Consider the following 949-nt stretch of genomic DNA (forward strand, 5'->3'; position numbering starts at 1 on the left):
ATAATAATAATAATAATAATAATAATAACAACAACAACAACAACAATGCCCGGCACCTGTTTGTTCTCAGAAACAGGGAAGGACCTTTCCTCCTCGTCCTGTCTTTCCTGCACGTGCACACACCTCTCATCTCCACCGAAAAGTTCCTTGGGAGGAGCCGCCACGGGCCGTACGGGGACTGCGTGGAGGAGATGGACTGGATGGTGGGTAAGTGCGTCGTCCGGGTCCCAACGGGACGGCCCTTCGCCCCTCGGGAGGGACAGGGGAGAAACCGTTGAGAAAGACGGTGGGCGTTGGAATGATTCGCCTCGGCTCCCTTTCCCGGTACGCCCGGCCCCGTCCCCCTTCGGCACAGAGTCACCCAGCATCGCCACGAAGGGTCCTTGGAGGGAGAAGATTAGCACCCACTGGAAAACGTAGGCTGTTTCACGTGACGCCAAAGGTGGTGTTTCCCAAATTGAAATTCACAGTGCGGGGGCAAAAAATGGTCTCAGATGAATAAACGTGCAGGTCTGTGTAATCGAATACCGACGAAACGGTAAAGCAGGAATCTGACAGCACAGAGGCAGAAGCCGTACCATCGCCAAGGACCCTTTATCCGTCCTAAGATACGTTTCAAGAACCTTTTCAGTGGACTCACTCGCTGTCCCGATTCAAAGCCCAGTCAAGCAAATGTATGATAATTTTCAAGTGAACATTACTGTAACGATGTCAGCAGGTAGACCGTGACATTTGAAGGGCAGGAAAACTATTCCGCATGACACCGTAATGGTGCACGTATGATACTATGCGTTTCCCAAAACCCACAGACGATACAACGCCGAGCGTGAGCCCAGCGTCAGCTGCGGACTTGAAATGATGGGTCGCGTATCAGAATTGGCTCACCGATCGTGACATGGGTCGGCGTATCCGTCAACCTAAAGCCGTTCCCAAAAATGCAATCTGTTCG

At 52.1% G+C, this 949-nt stretch overlaps 1 protein-coding gene across 1 annotated transcript in view; it reads left to right on the forward strand.

The window, feature by feature from the left end:
* LOC105310157 (arylsulfatase E-like) overlaps nt 1-949 on the forward strand; it is a 16,058-nt gene that overhangs the window by 9,117 nt on the left and 5,992 nt on the right. Inside the window, exon 6 of the mRNA XM_023526599.1 lies at nt 27-207. Coding sequence (XP_023382367.1) covers nt 27-207 — 181 coding nt within the window. The remainder of the gene's footprint in view (nt 1-26; nt 208-949) is intronic.

This window comes from Pteropus vampyrus, unplaced genomic scaffold (genome assembly GCF_000151845.1).
Source record: "Pteropus vampyrus isolate Shadow unplaced genomic scaffold, Pvam_2.0 Scaffold1288, whole genome shotgun sequence".
Lineage (NCBI taxonomy): Eukaryota > Metazoa > Chordata > Mammalia > Chiroptera > Pteropodidae > Pteropus > Pteropus vampyrus.